Source organism: Scleropages formosus, chromosome 4 (assembly GCF_900964775.1).
Source record: "Scleropages formosus chromosome 4, fSclFor1.1, whole genome shotgun sequence".
Taxonomy (NCBI): Eukaryota; Metazoa; Chordata; class Actinopteri; order Osteoglossiformes; family Osteoglossidae; genus Scleropages; species Scleropages formosus.
The window spans coordinates 37,118,733-37,135,744 of record NC_041809.1 but is presented as its reverse complement, the minus strand read 5'-3'; the positions used below and the strand labels follow the sequence as shown (position 1 = coordinate 37,135,744).

The 17,012-nt window shown below is 48.1% G+C and overlaps 1 protein-coding gene across 6 annotated transcripts in view; it reads right to left on the bottom strand.

Moving 5' to 3' along the window:
* Positions 1–17,012, bottom strand: part of LOC108934388 (neurexin-2-like) — a 300,595-nt gene that overhangs the window by 35,488 nt on the left and 248,095 nt on the right. For all 6 annotated transcript variants that reach the window (XM_029251051.1, XM_029251056.1, XM_029251052.1 and 3 more), the window contains one exon: positions 21–192. In XM_029251051.1, the coding sequence (XP_029106884.1) occupies positions 21–192 (172 nt within the window). The remainder of the gene's footprint in view (positions 1–20; positions 193–17,012) is intronic.

The following is a 17,012-nucleotide window of genomic DNA, read 5'->3' as shown; positions in this document are numbered from 1 at the left end:
GGGTGCCCTTCTGCTCCTACCTGATGGGTATCGCTCGATGACGGGCTGGTTGTCCACCTGGAGGGTGGCGTTGCCACCGCTTCGTGTGAAGCGCACCACGTGGTACTTGCCATCGCTCACCGTGACGGCGTGCTCGTCGATGGTAATGTCGTCCGTCCCCACGTTGAAGATCACGCCGATCTTCCCCCGCTCCTGCGACGCAAAGAGGGAGGGAGAGAGGATGGGGCTGAGACAAAAGGATGGAGAAGGAGGCAGAACGAGACACAGGGTGGTGGGGGAATGATGCCAGCTGTGGGCGGAAGAGGCATCGGTATGCAATATCAGCGGCGCGTTCAATTAGAGGCCAAAAAGCAGCACCCATGTTCCACTACAAATAAGGCTATAAATGGAGCACTTTGCCCCATTTTGCATTCGTCTCCCTACTTCTTCGACCCCCCCCCACTAAGCCATAACGTGAATTAGTGTTGACAGAATCCTGCTGGCTCTGGTTTATTACGTACTCCCCCCCCATCCTCTCCCTTGTCCTTTTTCTTTGGAAAGGTCGAAGCCATTTGCAGAGGCTGCCTCTTGGTGGAAACGTGCGGAAACGCGGGGAGAGAGAAGGCGAGGCGAGGGCCGGCGGGTCACGGCCCTCCGCTCCCCAGCATCTGTGAATGGCAGGGTCGCGAGCAGCGTTAATCTGGTGGCCCGCGGCAGGCCGCCAGGGCACGCGGTCGCATGGCTCACATCCGCCCGCCACCACCTCCGGCCCTCCCTGTTCCACCCAGACGGATAACATGCCTGCAGGACCACACTTTAAACTTAAACCCCCGAAAGCCAGCCGTCGTCAAACAAGGACCTTTGCTCCGTTACTTCATGACACAAACAGGTTAGCTGTAAGATTTAAAATCCTTGTTGTTAAAAGCAAAAAGCCGGTAGTGTAATGGTCAAGGAAACCGATTTACAACCAAAGGGACACAAGGCACTTGAGCTAAATTGCTTCCATAAAAGCTCCTGTTGTAGAAATGGCCAAACTGTAAACCTGTAAGCAATGTAAGGTGCCTAGAACAAAAGTGTCTGCTAAGCAGTATTCCAACATAAGCCAGGCTTAAAATAGAGCCCTCACTTCAGCATTTCTGATGGAAAAAGGAAAGTTGCAAATAGGCACAGCGCTGGAGATGCCCTTCCTGTTTCCTTTATGACCTGTCAACCTGCTGATAACTCTGCTGCACGGGATTCCTTGTGCAACGCAGGCATTTTCCCCCCTCTGAACTTCATTTAATTTTCTATCACAATAATTTCCTTTGTAACATAGATACACACGCCATTACGGTAATACGTGCAGGCAATTTGGAGATATTTACAGAAAGATTAGCATTAGTGTTCCACAACATTAGGGCTCTTTCTCTGTGCAGGGGAAATGTATTGACCCCATTAAACAAAGGAGCCTTCGGGATCTCTGCTTTTTAAAGATGATTCCTATGCGGCAGTAATGACATTTTAATGGCTGTACCCTTGGGCTGAATCTCCCTGAGAAACGAAGGCCTTTATCTCTATGGGGCGATCGGGAGAGGGGTGGCCACCGAAGGGAGAAACAATGCCATCCCATAAGATGACTTTGGATCACAATAACCCAGACAGGGTGCTCAAAAAAGAACCCAGAGTGTCAATACCTAACTCTAAAGTTGTAAGTTTGGCGCCATTCATTTGAAATAACTCAGATTGGACCCTTGGTCTCAGAAAGTCTTCATTGTTGGGTAAAGGTGCAGCAAGACATCTGGGTGCGCGTACATCTGTGAAGCCCTTGTGTCCCTTAGTTTTACCACGAAATCATTACTTAATGAGAAGCAGTATTTCCCATGTGACACAATAGGTGTGTGACGACGACCAGTTCCAAATGTTGCTTCGGAGGAAATCGTGTGTGTGGTAGAAACAAGGAAATAGTGCAGGTGCAAAAATAAGTGAAGTGAATAAGTTTAAACATTCTATGCAAGAATAATGACCATCCCTATAAACTTCACATACCTTGCAGCAGCACTGTACAAGGTGCAAGATTTTATGAAACTTGTGTTGTCGTAATGATACGAAAACGGTTGCAGAACAAGATCTCGGGTGGCGTGACAAGAAAGTCAAGGGAGTTCAGACTTTGACATGAGGTTCTGATATGTTTCGAGATCCACATTTAAAGCGATACTCCACCATAAGATATAGATGTATCATGTTGTAAAGATTCTTAATCTTCTCTGTCTCTGTGGTGTAACTAAATCCCAACATGAAAAAGTACAAATGTTTCTGAACGGCTTTTTCTCAGCGTTCCTGAAAAGCAGCAGGGAGACTGGACAGTTCCGTCGATAATGCCGTCCGACCGGCTGCCCAGCCACCTCCGCGCGCTGCGGCGCGCCTGTCGTCAGTCCGGTGCTGGCAACGGTAAGAGCGCGCCGTTGACGGCCAAACCGTTGTCAGCATTAATGAAGACCATAAGAAGGCGGACAGTGCCTCTGGAAGGACAATAACTTAGTGAGGTGTAAAGACAAGATGCTGAAAACAAGGGAAAACATTCTCCTAAAAGAGAGCTTCAGACTTGTCCTTTCAGTGCGAATGCGCTGTCATTTTGTTGTGTGTGTGTGTGTGTGTGTGTGCGTGTGTGTGCGACCGCGCACCCTAAACGTGGACACATTTTGGCCTCTGCCAAGACATTGTGAACGAACGTCCAGCTGTTTCACAGACGTTTCGGCAAACGGCAATCTCAGACGGAATGGACACCCGGTTATTTTCGGAATGTCTTGTCTTTGGCAACGGAAGACGGAGCGTGCGAATGCACCTGGACCACTGCGGCGGGGCCCGTTATTCCACCCGTGACCGACAAAGCTCTCGCTCCGACTGCAAGTCTTGCCTTCCTGCTCTTTGGTCCCACCCGTTCTTCCCTCATCAGATTGGGTGGAAGGGCAGTGATAATATTTACCGCCCACTCTCCGCTCTCCATGCTCCATTGCTTTGCCAATGGACCGTACTGTCTATGTGCTTTACCTTTTAAAAATATAATAATTGTCAGCCGGCAACTTACTGGCAAGACTTTAACAAGCTTATCCGGCAGAGGCTGGAGGAGGCTGGGGAAGGGGTGGAGGACAGCGGCGGTAATTTCTTATTTCTTTTCTTTTTTATGACACGCTGTCTATAGGGAGGGGCTATAAATCCTATATCCTTTTCATGCTGACACACGAACACATAATGCCTTCCCCTCACGGTGGCTTTTAAAAGATAGTGATGGTTCTGTTTGTGCGCCTTCCCATGGACTCATAGCCGCACTGAAGTAACGCATTTATTTATTTGACACCGCATTTATTTCATGACAAAAGCCTTTGTTGAACTCCTCGGGGGGGAAGGGGGAGGAGGGGCAGGGGTGGAAATACGTGTGGTGGGTTTTAGGGACTGACTTGTGTTAATGCTTTTGCCTGAATTTTTTATGTTTGGTTATATTTTCATGACCAAGTGGTACGAAAGTATAATCCAGGGTAGCGTGTCAGAATTTAAAGACACCGATGTGACGTTCAGAGGCAGGCAATATCGTCGAAGTAAAGAAAAAATAACACGCAAATGGAAAAACAAACAAAGGAACGCAGTCGGATTTGGAAAGTTTCCGTAACACCCTGGACTTTGTGTGTCATGCAGTCCCTGTGGTTCCCAACACCAGTCTTTGGCACTCTGCGGCGAGGAGCCTACGGCGAACACTTGAAGAGTCCTGGTAGTCAGGAGGATTTGCATGTGACTTGGAGAGCGCTTGTCAGAAGCATTTCCGCTTGGAGAAATGATTTATACTTTTGCGCTTTGCCACAATCTCCTCGAGTCACCTTGAAAAGTCGTCCCTGGCTTGAAACAATTCCGTTACGCCGTGATCTCTTCACCAGTACCCGTGCCTCTACGGCGCAGAAATCCAATTAATTAGCAGTTTTGGGTTAGATTACGTTTACATTTACATTTATTCGTTTGGCGGACGCTTTTCTCCAAAGCGACGTACACCTCGTAGAAAATACAATTTGTGCATTACTGCAGGAATTTAGATTACAGGAATTTAGGAATTTAGATGATAACTGACAACTGCAATTTTGTTCATTATCATGAGCCGCTGGGTTATTATCGACTCCGACTGATGTTTCTACACGTTGGGGCCACACCTTCGTTGTTTTCGCTCATGTTTGCCCTCTTACTGGTTTCCATGGCCAGCGATGCTGTGTCTACCCTCCTTTCCCTGCAGTGCCAATGTTGGCTGCATATGATAATTTGTGTGTGAACCTGAACAGACCTTTAAACTCTGTGGACCTCTTAATTGTGCGCCGGACAGCCGAGAGCAAGACGGCCGAATGTGTGCTGGCGCGTATCGCCGAAACCCGGCTGAACACGAGGGAAGCCGTTGAGAGGAATCAAATGACTCATCTCACCACGTGCCTAACGGCCGCTCTTCGGGGCAAAGGGAACCGCCTGACTGGCGACTGTCTCTGCTGCCGATATGAAGAAGGGAGCATTGCTGCGCGGAAGTGAGCAAGGCACTCCGCTCGCGAAATGAGGAGCACAGGTTCAAAGTGCAAGCGAGATGCAGCTTTTCATACCCTTTTGCAGAGCACTTCACCTGTATTTCCATTTTATGCAAGGGCAGGAATTTGAAGTGTTAGTGCAAAAAAGCCAAGCTCCGTAAATATATACTTGGTCCATGAAAGCTCTGTGCTGCAGAAGACTGATGCATTATGTAGAGTGGCTCCAGCGGAGGTTTCCGGCAGCGATATTTGGGGACAGATGAAGACCTGTTTGGTTCTAGCTATAAAGGAGCTTATATTTAGTTAGGCTGACGGTGGGAGGTGGAGGGTCAGAGGAGATCGTGGGGAGGAGACGATAGGGAGCACACATTAAAGAAGGGGGAAGAAGGTCGCGAACACGCTCAGCTAAGCACATCACTGTTGAGTTCAACCGCCCAGAACGAGAAGGAGCTCCACTCCCAAGCTGTGGACACACTCTCCTACGTAGTCGGAACGGAATCGGAACACTGTGGCCGTCTCACCAGAACACGCGAGAGAGGGGAGCGGGCAGCGGGGGCGGTCCTGTAGCCTCACGTACCCCCATGCACCCATCGGCACTTGAGGCTGGAGCTTAGAGACTTTGAGAGGGATCACAGAATGGTGCGGAAAGGTCCCGATCTCAGTCTCACTGGTATCTCACGGCTCAAGTGATAATTGTACACTGATCTCCTGCGTCCCCAAGAGGCTTCTTTGCCGGTACCAAGGCTGGTGTGAGATGCCAGAGGCCCGGCGCAGATCCCCAGCGAAGACCTGTGGGCTATCGCTCTAATTCTTCCTGACCTTCCCATCACACGAGGGACCAAAGTCCTCTGAACGCTGACGCACTCTGCTGCTGTCCAAAGCGATTAATCGGCAGTAATCTGAAAGCAGAAGATGCTTTTCCACATGCATGTGTTCTGCTTCACGATATTCTGATGTGCGACTTATTTTACTTAACGGCAACGTATAGGAAATTGGTAAAGCTTAAAATGTATGAAGTATTCAATTTTCAGCGAATGCTTCAGGCATTTCTAGCAAGATTCCATTATTCTGTTTGGCACGTCGACGGATTTAGTCTGATTGGATGTTGTCCGATTGATACTACAAGGCCATTAATCTTTTTATCTAATAATCTTTTTTGTCTAATGTGTGGAAAATACTCTACAAAGTGGGAAAAGCTACGCGCTATGATTAATATGCTTATTCCACCAGCCTTTATTCATTCATTTAATTTCTTCAATTCCACTTCCATCTCCTCTCTTCGCTGATTCGACAGCTTCCGACGCCACCTGCCCCTTCATCTGTGTTTAATCATCTGGAGCGTGGAGATGTTACTGTAAAGTTTGCCTGCGTGCAGGACACACCATCGCATTTTAAAAACGTTCAGCAGCTGATGTGAGGGCTGCATGCAGCGCAACATTTGCTCCGCGTTGATGGTACAAATGTATCCGAATGGCGAGGGATCTTTCCCTGAACCTCTCTGCGGCGTTAGAGCTCCGCCGCTGCAGTGGGAGATCACCTGATCGCATCTGAACTTGGGATGCGAAAGCACGTTCGAGTGCGCGTCAGACTGCGACTGGAGATGCGTGCAGCGGTTCGAACGCAACCTTGCTCACACAGAGCGTGCGCGCACACAAACGCATACCTCGCGCACACTGTACACGCACCCGCTACTCAGAAAGGGACAGAAAAGCCTCCCCATCTCCAGTAATTCCACCCTCGTAGACTACTAATGGTAGAATACACTGCTTTACACCACCACACACCGCAAATGTCTTCCTCCTTGTCTTACCTCCTCACTAAATTATGACACCGATTCACGCATAGTACTTTTTGACCCTCGCTCCTTCCGTGCGCAACTCAGCCTCTTGCCTTCTGTGCTGCTTCCTCTTTGCACCTTCTACTTCTCCGCTGCCGCCCACATCAGCCTTGCTTTGCCCAAAGTGCTCAGGCTGTCTTGCCAGATTGTCTGGAAAAATGGGAGATTGTCATTCCAGCGGCTGAGTGGCGCCATTCACCGGGACGTCTTCCCCCCGCGTTTCCGAAACAGCCGACGTCTCAAACGGTGCCTTTCAGAAACCGGCCTCCCTTCGCCGCCCTTTGCACGTCACGCATCATCCCGTCGTGCCCTCAAGTTCAGGCCGGGGTCAAGTGCAACACCCCTCTCCAAAACATTTCTGACTTCCCCGCCATGGCAGCACGTGAAGGATGTGCGAAGAAAGATGTTTATACTTTTAAAACAAAGTAGACTCTGGAGATGAGTATAATGCATGCTTAAGGGTCAAACCGATGATGGAAATGCAGTAAAGAGGTATTTCTGTTGCTACCGCAGTGCACGGACTCTTCAAAAAACTCACAAATGATGATCTGTACCAAAACCGGACAGAGATGCGCCACCCAACAGCTGTCCCTGCTGGCAGGTGAACGGCGGGTGTCACGCCGCAAGCTGCAGCACGGTCACGCAGACTTGTGGGGTTGAGAGCTGACAACGCAGCTCCAGCTGCTCCACACAACCCCTCTCCAGCCACCGCTGCTCCGCCCTGCCTGAACGAGCCACATTTGCAAAATCACCAGCATCCCTAACGGAGCAGAAATCCTTGAAGCGTTCCCCCAACGCCAAGGAGTGCAGACGGGTCCCTAGCTGCTTGTCCCTTGTCCTTTGCTCGGGTGTCAATGACCCCCTCCTTGCTTTGCAAACAGGGAGCGTTGCTGGGGCAGCTGTGCTTTCTGCCCACCGCTGGCTTGCGAGAGCAGCTGGCGTCCTGGACTGGTGTTATGTGCAGGGGCAATGTCAAACGCGGGGGGGATGCGATCTCCCGGCCTGACTAGTCTCCTCCACCCTAGAGCTTGGCCTGCAGTGGCTTAAAATAGCACAGCCTCTCAACCGTGATGCCATGAAAAGGAATTTAATGCCCTGAGTACTGGAGTCCCAGGGTCTAGAGAATGTCCGTACGGTAAACCTTCACGGCCCCGTAGGCTCCGGATGATCTCACCAAAGCCTTGCCCTTCAAACCACACAGCTCTTACACGGAAACGTCTGAAGGATACATTAAATGGCTCCCTGTTAAACGGAATCGCCTTATAATCGGCAGAGCGGTAACACGCGAGACCGCACACGCTAGGCAGTGTCATCGAATGGCGTTGTCACACGTTACGGAAAGTGACGCTTCTCGCTCGTGGTGATCTATCCGTCAACATGGCTGACAGCACAATGACACAGCACTCATGCTACTCTGCAGCAGGAGCACGCGAGGAGTGGGTGGGGAGCTCTGGGTATGGAAAGGCTCTTTGGAGCTCAGTAATTTTGTTCTTAAGTTCAGTAAACATATCCCACGGAGCCTGCTCTGGGCACCACTCGTACCTGGCTGCGGTAACGGCTTTCTCGGGAAAACACGCCTGCAGACGGAGCCTCCGTCATTGGCAGCGCCTGTAATTTATCACTTGGTGCCTCCTGTTATTTACGTGAGCGACCGAGTGTTATCATGCTCTATTTTCCGCACGGTGAAAAGAGTATTTGCCTTGTGTGTGCGGGCGGGCGTGCGGCGAGAGTCGAGCTTTGGGCTGCACCGCTGTAGTGGCCCGTGTCGGTGTCTTCTGGACCTCTACATCCAACGGCGAGTGGGGGGGGAGGGCAGATTGCTGAGCGACAGACCTGCTGCGATCCGCGTTCAGCCACCGGTCTCTCGACCGGCTCATTCATAAGGACCTTTTCACTTTCGCTCGCGGGCTCTTTATTCTCCAGCTCCTCGCTGCGGAGGACGTCTCCAGCTTTCAGCCCAAAGGTGAAGACAACACATTGCCGGACCCGCACTCACACAAACACACACGCACACACGCCGGGACTCATATACTGAGCTCCTCCGTTTGCTCCATTATGCTCTTTACTCGAACTCCTCCGACTATGAAAGAACCGCAGAGGCAGATAATGAAAACTCAAATGGGCCATCTTTATTTAAATTAGAAAAGAGAGGGAAAATAATGCCAGAAGTGAGAGCCACACATTTTAATTCCATCAAAAGTTGATATCTGTGAGGCTGTGTGCAGATAATTTGAGATGCATTTGGCCCTGAATCAGAATGAAGAAAGCAGACTTTTAGAAGAACCTCAGCCATGGAAGGCACAGCAGATCCCACTGCTGGTTCATCTTCCTGGTTATTTCTAAACACTGTCACCCTATCACCTCACCACACCATCCCTCAAACTTGTGTACACACCAGGGAACTCCCACATATCTCACCCTGCCCTCTGCTTCTGCATACAGCCGAGTGCGTAGGTGGTAAACTTCCTGTGTGTGCGCGTTACTCCGGCTTTACAACGTGTGTGTCTCCACGGGTGCACAGCTCAATTATAAAAAAAAAAAAAAAGCGTGACAGTAGGTGAGGTGAACTTTCTGGGAAATGCGTGTGTGCGTGATTAAATCTCTCGGAATGTGTGTTCAGGCCTGTTCGCGTGTGTGTTTTATAGATGAGGCTGCCCCTATGAAAACAAATCAGACAGGTTATCAGGCAATCAGGTGGAGAGGACGGCCTCAGAGACAGAACTCATCACTTCGGCCAAATTACCGTCTTCGGCAGAGATACGAAGGGAGGGAAGGAGGGAGGAGGGCTGGTTGGAAGGGCAGAGGAGCGGCATTGTTAACCCGAGAATATACCCGTTATTCTCCCGTCCCTGCCAAACCTCTGACATAGATCAATACATCATCCTCAGGATTTACAGTGCAATCGTATTCAAACGCCACCTGTCTAAGAGACCGATCTCAATGTACGGGGTTAGAAAAAGGCTCTGCGCCTCGCTGACATTGGCTAATGACCCACTGGAGAGGCGGGGCGGGCTTTCGGACACGCTGCGACCAGGACCGCCGGCTCTCATGATCTCAGACGTAAACCCGGAGGAACGCTTAGGGTCCACCGCCGAACGCACTGAGAAACGAGCCACTCCTACATCCGGCACACAGAGAGCTGCTGCCTCCATCAGGTCACCGAAGCCTTTCCCTCCTACATCTCCAGTCACCTCCAACACAATGCGAGAGGCTTCCGCAACATCGCTGCTTTGCTCTTGGCCTGAGGACTAAGCGGCGGCGAGTTCTTACCGTTCGACAGGGTTGCGATCAACCAGCCGTCCTCTGTATCGACCGAAACCCAGCAGGTTCCTAATAACCTCCAAGCACAAGATACTCGGCTTCTTTCGCTCATGCTTGTACCCAAACCGACTGACATGACGTATCCTTAAAAAGACAACAATCATAGCGGGTTGCTCAAGCACGGTGCTGCCTGGTGCTCCTCAGCAGTTTGTCTCTTGCCTTCGTCCCACAAGAGGACTAAGCGACTGGTATTGCTGCTGCTCTTGCACTTTCACACTCTCTCTGAGTCAGGTATGCATAATGGATAAAATGGGAAACAACGGAGAGTTTGAGAGTCGCAGAGATGCCGCTCGCGACGGACGGGTATGGGTAACGGATGGGTCCGCGCTCTCACGGCTTCGCCTCCCGCGTCGGTCCAGGGCGAGGGCGGCAGGGTGGCACCCCGATCGGCGACATGCCTTTCAAACGAAGAAAGCATTAGCTGGGGTCTCCGTCCCTCTCTCCCCATACACGCTAAACGCTCTGTACTTTCAAATAACAGAGATGCAATTTTTCACGTTTCCCTGTGCGGTTCTGGGCAATCGTGCCACGGCTAATCGGCTTCTGTCGCCAGCGCGGGAAACATAAAAGTAAAAGCGCTCTTGAGATATTCCTAGAGAAGGGTTTCAGTGGGCATTCACGCCACAGGACATAAAGGAGGTGCTGGACGACAGCCACTCCAGCGCCTCTGTGATGAGCAACCATCTCAAAGTGCCAACTGGCAGTCTCAGTCCCGAAAACAAAGAGCTCACGCTGTTCAAGTGGTAGGAGACGGACCGCGCTGTGGGTGAAATACAGACAGAACAGAAGCATTTTCATTAGCGCAAACAATTATGGAAAAAAGAAAAAGTAGTCATTTACGAGCGATGTGTAGAAGTGCTCCTGCTTTTCCTTAATAAGGAAAATTCTGTTATTTTGGCCTAGATCTCACACTTTCACAAAAACAAAGTTTAATTGAGAACATTTTCTCTTCTTTAATGGCCTAGATGTAAATGTGCACATTTGCAAAAAGTACCGAGGCTGTGAAGTTGTGCACTGTAGCAAGTGGCAAAGCGGTGAAGGAAACAGACCTTGCTGTAGTAGCCTTGAGCAAAGCACATAACCTGAGCTGCTTCAGCGAAATCCAGCGGTACACATGGGCATAGCTTCAGGTCGCTTTGAATAACTGCATCGATCGAACAACAGAATAGTAACAAAATAATGACTGCAGCGTACAATTTTATCAACGCACAACGGTCTGCGTACCGGGAGCAGACAGATCTACTCGACGAAAGACTGATCCCGCACCAGAAGCTGAGTCCTGTAGCTGATCCAAGCTTGTACACGTCATGAATAACAAACTATGGCCTATAAATATTGTGTATACAGCTAAAGTAGACTTTCCATTGAAGAGAATATAGTAAATTATACAAGCAGCATAGTACTACCATTTTTTTTTAAATCATTTTTTACTATATGGATCCTCACTGTCCCATATTTTGTGAATGCTTCGTGAAATATATGCCTCTTGGCGATGATAAAAGTGCTGTTGTATTCCGCTCTATGAAATTTGTGTACAGAGCTACGTCTCTCCATATGCTGTATACAGCGGGACTTTGAGAGGTTTGTTTCTCAAGTCTGATGGGAAACATGAGATTTGGGTCTGTTTTTTCTGCACAAAAAATTACGTTGGTGGAGGTGTTGTGTGGCCTGTGAGATACCATAACTTCACTTCGGTAAAAATGAGATTAAGACTTGAAGAAATGCGATGGGGAAAACGACATGCGGACAGCAGCCCAGTCCGTGTTCTTGAAATGGAGACCGTCTCCTGCCTGCAACGGATCTGAATGGAATGAAAGCAGCAGCCCAAAACGGGCGGCTCTCGCAGCACGTGGGAGGGCCCGACTGTCTCCGAGGCCTTCGTCGAGGGTACACTCACCATCAGGAGGAGCACAAGAGTTTTCAATTGGGTAATATCTGTTCACTTAATACACCATAATTACTGCTGGAGAACACTTTCTCGTATAAAGTGGATTTTCCCGGCCCGTTTCTATTGCCATGCGTTGAAGTGCTTCTTTCAACAAATATCTCCTCTACTGCTATACCTTCTCCAGACAAGTGCTCCATAGTGGTGTCAGACATCCGCTGGAAATTATAACATGCGCTGAGCTCCTTCCTATTTACAAGTATGACCCTTAAACATCACACCAACTACAATCGAGGGAGTGAAGCCACCCTGAAGGAACACAAGAACCTGGTCTACCAGAGAATATCTTATGGAATTTAGGCACAAATTTTGATAGATGCTTAATGACCACAGACTAGCGCTTAGGCCTTCTTTTTATCGATCCTTTAAAGAGCAGTCTGAGTGTTCATTTTAAATGTAAATGTGGTTTAAAGGACAAATGATGCAGGTGTCCCACAAGTGGTAAGCTTGCCGCCAATACAGACTACTTGAGCAAAATCGCAAACGCTGAGGGGCATAAAAAATGCAACAGCAGCCATTAGCTGGACTTTTCACAGTACTTTACCCAGATATATGTTGTCAGCCAACACCCCTGATGATAAACAACGGTGTTGGGAAGGGCAGAAAAGACCTTGATTAGAGAACAAGGCAGCAGCTGACTACAACTACAGCTCACACTCTTTGAGAGTGTGGTCAGATGGGACATAGCTCCTGACTTTACATTTAGCTGACACTTTCCGCCGAAGCAGCTTACAGTGTTAGGCTACTTACCTGTTTACACAGCTGGGTAAAGTTACCAAAGCAATGTAGGGTAAGTACTTTGATAAAGGGTACTACAGCTAGAGGTAGGATTTCAACCTGGGCTCTTGGGGGTCCAATGGCAGCTGCTCTACCCACTACACTACATCTGCCCTTTGCTAGACAGCCCACTTGTTGGCTAAGGGTAAAAAAAAATACGACTGTTGAGTGACTTGGATTGTGCAGAATTTGCACACACCTCATAATGAAACCCCGTCACAGCAGAAAGCAAGCTTTCTATTTTGAAAGATAATTCTCTTTGAACAATCTTCCAAGAAATCAATCTCAATCTGTGAAAGAGATTGTGTTTTTAAAATGGAACAGGGCATAGTTTAAAAGGAAACATTTAGGCTGGAGCCCTCTTCCTTGCTGGTCACCTGGCAGAGGCAAAAGATTGGCGATACGCCTGAATTATGCAGCATCGTGATCAAAAGTAACATCTTGAACCTTGCGAAGATAGAGACTTGTACTTTTTTCCAGTGGGTGGGACTCTTAGAGTAGACATGACTGCATAGCAAAGCCGAATCCTCGATGGGCTGAGAAAGACCAGGATGATTACAACCCTACAGTGAACATTGTCTTCCGTACGTCTAAATAATTACGATAAATCATACCTCCTTGTGCTGCACTATTAAGGCGTTCTCAGCTGCAACTTGTCTTCATTGCATCACTGTCCCAATACAAGAAACCTCTTCCACAAAATCTTTAAGCAGATATCAAAAAATTTGAGTCTGAGTAACTATTACGGGGTACGTCTAATGCGAAGCTGAACCATTTCCACCTCCAGGCAAAGATTAATCAAATATGTTTTTTCTTAAGTAAATAAGACATCTCAACTTGAGGAGACGTGTGGTACAGGATGTTACTGCTGAGCTATACATAGACCAGCTGTGGTTCAAAAGGTACATTAATAAAAAATAAAATAAAATATAAAAAAAAAACAGCAAGAAAACGAAATCCCAGTGGAGCCCAAATCTTTGGCACAGTCTGCATGAGCACAAGAGGAAGCTGAGGAATGAATAAATCGACCTGGTATAATAACCACAAATCCGGGACAGACAACGATCTGCTGCACTGGGATTAATATTTCATTGCAGACTCTCCTCCTCTGTAAATGCAGCAGACCTGTAAATGCAGTGCACCACACTTCTACGGTACCGAATGGGAACAAAATAAATCATATAACGACAACTATGGTTTTAGGAAAAAAAAACAAGAGGAATGTGTTTATAAAGTTTTATAGTGCCTCTGAGAGATTTTCTGTCATTTACTGCTGGGTTCGTTTTCTCGAAAGGCCAGCCAGAGCGGCGTGGTTTGGTCCTTCAACCCAGCGGATTATGGGCTGTGATTCTTTCTGCAGAGGTCACTCCCATGAGACATGGACAGCGCATCAAGGACTCTGTCAACATTTTGTCATTTTCCCATCCTTCCAGTGGAAGAAAACCTCTCGCCGCGTTCGATGTGAGGGAACTGGAGGAATTGAACAAACCATGACAGGCGAACTGACGAGGTTAGCTGGGTTATCTCAGAGCTCGCAGCAGCTCAGCCACACGGCGTTCGGCACCTATAGTTTCCGTTCTCCCCCAACCAAACTGAGCCTCACAATTTTTGGCTGTTCGTCCTGTGACTGGACATTACATTTATGGCCTGTGGCGTTGTGTCCCTGCTCTGTACACCTTGGCACTGACAGCCCATACAGGACCTTTGCTGGCCCCTCATCGGAAGTACAGCTTCCACGTTGCAGAAAGGAAACCCCCGTCAAGCTGCCTAACGGCCACATTCTCTCTCTCTTTCTCTCCTCTTTGGTCTTACATATAGAAGACGCGAACCATCCCACACATGGGAACATCTGAGAACGACCTCTTCCCCCACAAACCTACCTCCCTCCTCCCTGCTGCCCATTACTGAAGCAGGGGAAGTGAATGGCAGCTGCAGAGGTCACCGCATGCGCCTCAAAGAGAAAACTGGAGAAAATCCAGCTAATGAGAGGAAAAAGGTGGCCTGCGCTTTTATCATGAAGTGATCCCATCCCGCTGCCCTAAATCTGGCAAGTTTCATCACAGTATCAGTAAAACATGTGTTCAATCAGAAAGAAAAAAGACGGCTTTCTAAACAGCAAAATTGTGAAAAAGTTTTGTGGTCTAAATATGAAAAGCCTTTGAAGACTTGTTCACACATCCACAGAATGATACAGAGATGAAGTGTTAATACGATGGCAGGACATCATCAACACTTGATTAAAAAAAAAAGAAAAACAATAACAATAATTTGTGAAGATGCACATGTAAGCGCTGCATGATACTAAGACAAATATATCTTGCTGCCAATTCCCCTTGGTGTTTTCAGTTTGTGTAGGAGCACTTTTGGAATATGCAGCCTATACTTCAAGCCCAACATTTTGCACATAATCAAAGATCTTGGAAGAAGCGAAAAGCATATGATTCAGAACGTATGAGTAACAAGAAATCGTCTGTAAATGGAAAAATACACTGATGAACTTCAAGACTGTTGGTTATCATCCAGAAGGTCCAAGAGAGACAGCTGGTCATGTAGTGGGTACAACTGTTGCTTTTAAATCCAAAAGTTGCGGGTTTAAGTCTCACCTCCAAATGCAGTACCCTTGAGTAAGGTAGTTACCATGAAGTGCTCCAGGAAAACTACTTGCTGTATAAATGAGTAAATAACCGTTCATAGCTTGACACTACTAGTCACCCTGGAGAAAAGTATCAGCTAAATGAACAAACTCAAGAAAAAAACGAGACTTCCTTATAAATTCAGAAGCATAGAATCTGTCTAACAAGTATTTTGGGCAAGATAAGCATTACTGACGTGCAACAAAAAGACTAAATCAGTAATTAAAACATAAAGGGATGAGGACCCAGCCTGAGCTGGCAGGAGATCCAGCGGGTGGGTGGCTTTTGGAGGATTTCACACAATCAGCTGGGCTGAATCTGAAGGAAGAACAGCTGAGCTGTGCGTCAGGGTTCACGTGACACACAACACCCACCTACCGTGGTGTACGGCAAACGACTCTCAGGGATATCAAAATGAGTCCAAGTATTTCAGCGTTCGATGGAGCATGTTTCAGAGAAAAGCGGTTCACCTTGAACACAAAGCACCTCATTTCACAAACGTAGCCATGTAGTTTGGTGTAACTCAGGGGAGTATGTTGTGCCATTAGATGCACACACCTTTCCTACTCAGGATACCTGATTTTACAGCTCCATTCTTGAATGTTCTAACTTTTTAAATGAATTAAAAAAGATTCTGGGCTGTTTAATACATTTTCACTGACACTCAGTATCCAGTTTAGCTCTTGGTCAAAGTAGCTGTTTATAACTGTGAGGGATTTGAGATTGGAGCTGAGTGTTGCCCTAGTTTTTGGGAGTACAAAAGGAAGGGAAAAGCGTGGGTCTGCGAAAATGTGATAATGAAGAGAGCTAATTTCGAAATGACGAACGAGCCGATGACCCTGCCTCTGAAGCGATTCTGTCCAGAGATTCTCCCCGCCGTGTTTTTAAGTGGACATGTCAAAATTTGTTGCTGAAGGCTCCGGAAGACCTGCTGCTGCGAACCTAGAAGAACGATCATTTTAATTAAGAGCCAGGGTGTGGGCAAACATGCTTTGAGGAAGACACCAAAGGCAGTGAGTGGCTGCCCTTCTCCTTCAGTGCCATCAGGTCCAGGAACCCAGGCAGTCACGTTGCCTCACATGTGCGAGTTGCTCTCAACAGCACAGTGCAGAAGCACACGAGGGAAATCGAGTGTCCTTTTTCTGAACAAGAAAGCCGTTAGCTCCCAGCGGAGGTCCCATGACACATGATCTTGAAAAGCATGCAAATCCACTCATTGTCAGGTGTGTAAGCCTTAAACACAGCACTCCATCCTATCCATACACCCTGTTACATTGACCCACTAGCTGATGCAGTTGTCTGCAGCAACTTATAAGTATTCATCCATTTGTACAGCTGGGCAATTTTTAAGGCAGTGATTTAGAGTACATACTTCACTCAGGGGTACTACAACTGCAGGGAGGAATCAAACCTGTGATCTTAGGGTCCAAAGGCAGCAGCTCTAACCACTACACCATCAGCTGTCTCAGATGGACTTGCTTTCCTTGTTGTCCTCAGTTTGGGACGCTGCTTGTCTAGAGACCCCTGCTGCTGCTGCCGTGACTCACCAGCTGTGGCTAGCTCTGAACTCTGTGATGAACCGCCCTTAGCCCAGGCCTCCTTCTTCACTACCACTTCATTTTCTTTCCTTGGTGAAGTTCCCTCTTTTGTACTGCAGGATCGTCGGGCGCGGTCTCCCCATCGTGCGCTGATTGTGTGGACCCCAGTTGCCGTCTGCTATAGATCTGTGGCCTGATTCTGGGGGAGCGATGGCCGGTTGCCATGGCTGCGACCTTCTGCCGCGTCTCTTTTGACGACCATGTGCAATATTGTTCCTATAAAAGGAACTGCAGAAGCTGCTCACTGCAGGCATTGCCTGAAAATGCCCAGGTACACATTTCTAGGGTTTGTCGCTTTCGAAATTTCCATGTTTTTGCATGTTTGACTACATGGGTTTTAGAAGAGGCATGAGCATGGCCTAATTTTAGACAACTTTCGGCTTGGATGTGGAA